The 2,905-nt window shown below is 43.3% G+C and overlaps 1 protein-coding gene across 1 annotated transcript in view; it reads left to right on the top strand.

The window, feature by feature from the left end:
- Positions 1 to 2,474, top strand: part of mmp17a (matrix metallopeptidase 17a) — a 58,094-nt gene extending 55,620 nt beyond the window's left edge. The window contains exon 9 of the mRNA XM_064308978.1: positions 722 to 2,474. Within this exon, the coding sequence (XP_064165048.1) occupies positions 722 to 1,044 (323 nt within the window). The 3' untranslated portion in view covers positions 1,045 to 2,474. The remainder of the gene's footprint in view (positions 1 to 721) is intronic.
- The last annotated feature ends 431 nt before the right edge of the window (positions 2,475 to 2,905 follow it).

Here is a 2,905-nt window from a genome sequence, read left to right on the forward strand (position 1 = left end):
GCCGAGTTCCTCCCAAGATTTCGTCCCAACTGGGAGTTTTTTCTCGCCACTGTTTGAGTGTTTTTCTGCCCAATGGGAGTTTTTTTTTTAACCTCATGTGCTATTCAGGGGGTCAGGTCGTGTGTAGAAGATGGGGTTTGTAGGGTGAACCTCGCTGGTACCCTAATTTCCGTTGCCATAGTAATGGGAATATTTCTCAGACAGTCGGGGAAGCAGGGCTGCCTTGTTTCTCGCCACTGGAAAGCCGCCATTCTTATCCAGAGTGACTTACATCGTATCCAATTATACAGCTGGATATATACTGGAGCAATGCAGGTTAAGTACCTGGCTCAAGGGTATACATTACAGCATATATACATTACAACATTATGACATATATAAAACGATACAGCTTATATTCATTACAGCATTACAGTATATATACATTACAACGTTATGACATAAAATGTTACAGTATATATACATTACAACGTTATGACATATATAAAATGTTACAGCATATATACATTACAGCATTATAGAATATATACATTACAACATTATGACATATATAAAACATTACAGCATATATACATTACAGCATTACAGCATATATACATTACAACATTATGACATATATAAAACATTACAGCATATATACATTACAGCATTACAGCATATATACATTACAACGTTATGACATATATAAAACATTACAGCATATATTCTCTCTCCCTCCCAGGTGCCACTTACTTCTTCAAGGGGAAGGAGTACTGGCGGGTGGAGGGGAGTGACATGGAGGTGCAGGCGGGGTACCCTCAGCCAATCGGGCGGGACTGGCTGGTCTGCGCGGAGATGCAGTCGGACTCTCCCGCCACGGAGGCCAACGGCACGGACCCGCGGAGGCGCGGCCTTCGCCACGGCGACCACGCCGAGAGCGGCTACGAGGTGTGCTCCTGCACCTCGGACTCCGCCGCGCCCCTCTCCCCCCCGCTCGCCCTCGCGCCGCTCTGGCGACTCGCCCCCCTCTGGACGGTCTTACTCACCCTGGCAGCGGCGCTCTGATTGGAGCAGCAGCGGGGAGGGAGGGGCCACGGACTCACAGACTGGCAGCCAGCAGGTCCAATCAGAGGGCCTGGCAGGGGGCTCGTCCGGAATCCTCGTCCAGCTAACTGTTCTTCTTTCTTTTGTTTGTTTATAGTTTCATTGATTGCAGCAGACTGCTATTTGTTAATGTATCTGCTTTTTGTACAGCGAGCATAAACTCAAGTTTATTATTATGATTATTATTATTGGTATTTCTGTGTTACTGTTATACGGACTATTATTATTATTATTATTATTATTAGTGTTGTTGTTATTATTATTATTATTATTATTATTATTACATTTTGTTGTACTTCGACAGATATTTGTAATTTCACCTAATGCAAAAAATATATATACTCAGAATATATCACTTGTATTTCAGCATTGAAGGAAATTTTGTTGTGTTATAATAATAATAATAATAATAATAATGCAGTAATGGCAATTTTGATTACAAGGTTTTAGTGCAGTCACAACAGAGATCATAGGCTGGAGATTGTTGTGTATGCAACCTTCTTGTGACCTTGCTTTGTCTTTCATGTTGTCTTAATTCTGTTATCAGCAAAAGTGCTTTAAGAGACCCTGTTACAGATAGATCTCTATATTTTGATTAATAGTGTCTGAGCCTTGGGTGCACCTGCCTGGATGAAGGCGCATTCTCTGCATCCCACTGTCATCCTCCCCACCCTGGGTTTGATTAGTCGGGGCTGGGACTGGTTTTCCACTCTGTTCCCCTCTGATGGATGAGTGAGGCTTCACGAAACCCCACGAGGGGTGGAGCTAGCAAGTCCTGTCAATCACGGTCTCATATCAACCAATCAGAATGCACTGCTCACCACAGAACCTTATTCTGATTGGCTCAAACCAGTGAGACACTGGTAATCCATAGTGGCATCATGGGGTTCATCACCACTCTCCCAACACAAACTCATTGCATTCATGTTTGTTTTGGTTAGAATTCTGAATAATCGTGAAATCGTTTTTTGTTGTTCTTCTTTCACTTCTCTTGATCACAGCGGCAGCAATTGACATTTCATAATATTCCTCCAATCAACAACACGACAGCATCCGCCAATTTGCTCCGTAATTTTGTGTGATAGATTGAGAGAAACATGCCCTTTATTCCAGCTTGGTACTGGGCTGATTGCCATTGAATTGATTGTACCCATTAATCCAAGACAGTTCTGATAGCTGCACTGGTTTCATAAAACTCAAAGAGACGGATGCAGGAGAATTGGTCAATAGCAAAAAAAAAAAAAAAACACGCAGCCTTTGCTGACATTGTTACTCAGACTTCTTATTCATAATTACACGAAAATGTAGCTTGGCTGCAGAAATGTGGTTGAAACACCCTTGTTTTCTTACTCCTGAGATATTTTTGTACAAAAATAAAGCAGAACAAAGTGTGTGGTGAGCGGCTTGATGCTGTGTTAGTCATAGAACCTGGTTGTCGCGGTAACAGGGTTGTTCTTTTCTTAAAAAAAACCTTTTCTATCACCAGTTCACCAGTTGTACTATGCACCCTGCCCCCCACTTCTTGAGAGGGGGTACCCCGTGGACCCCTGGCAGCCACGCCCAGACCCCAGCTGTGTAGCTGGTGCCCAATCATATTGTGTAGCTAGTGCAGGTAAACTGAATGTGCCCAATTAGGTTACATAGCTGGTTCTGGTAAACTGCATGTGCCCAATCAGAGAGAGAGAGAGAGGAGGAGCTTTGAGCAGCACTGTCAGACAGGATTGGCTACAGGTGTTCTGTTATTCACTTCCTGCGGAAGGCAAATGATTCCTGAACAGCCACAACCAAGATACACACGTCATTGGGACCCCACGATACACAC

This window comes from Anguilla rostrata, chromosome 14 (genome assembly GCF_018555375.3).
Source record: "Anguilla rostrata isolate EN2019 chromosome 14, ASM1855537v3, whole genome shotgun sequence".
NCBI lineage: Eukaryota > Metazoa > Chordata > Actinopteri > Anguilliformes > Anguillidae > Anguilla > Anguilla rostrata.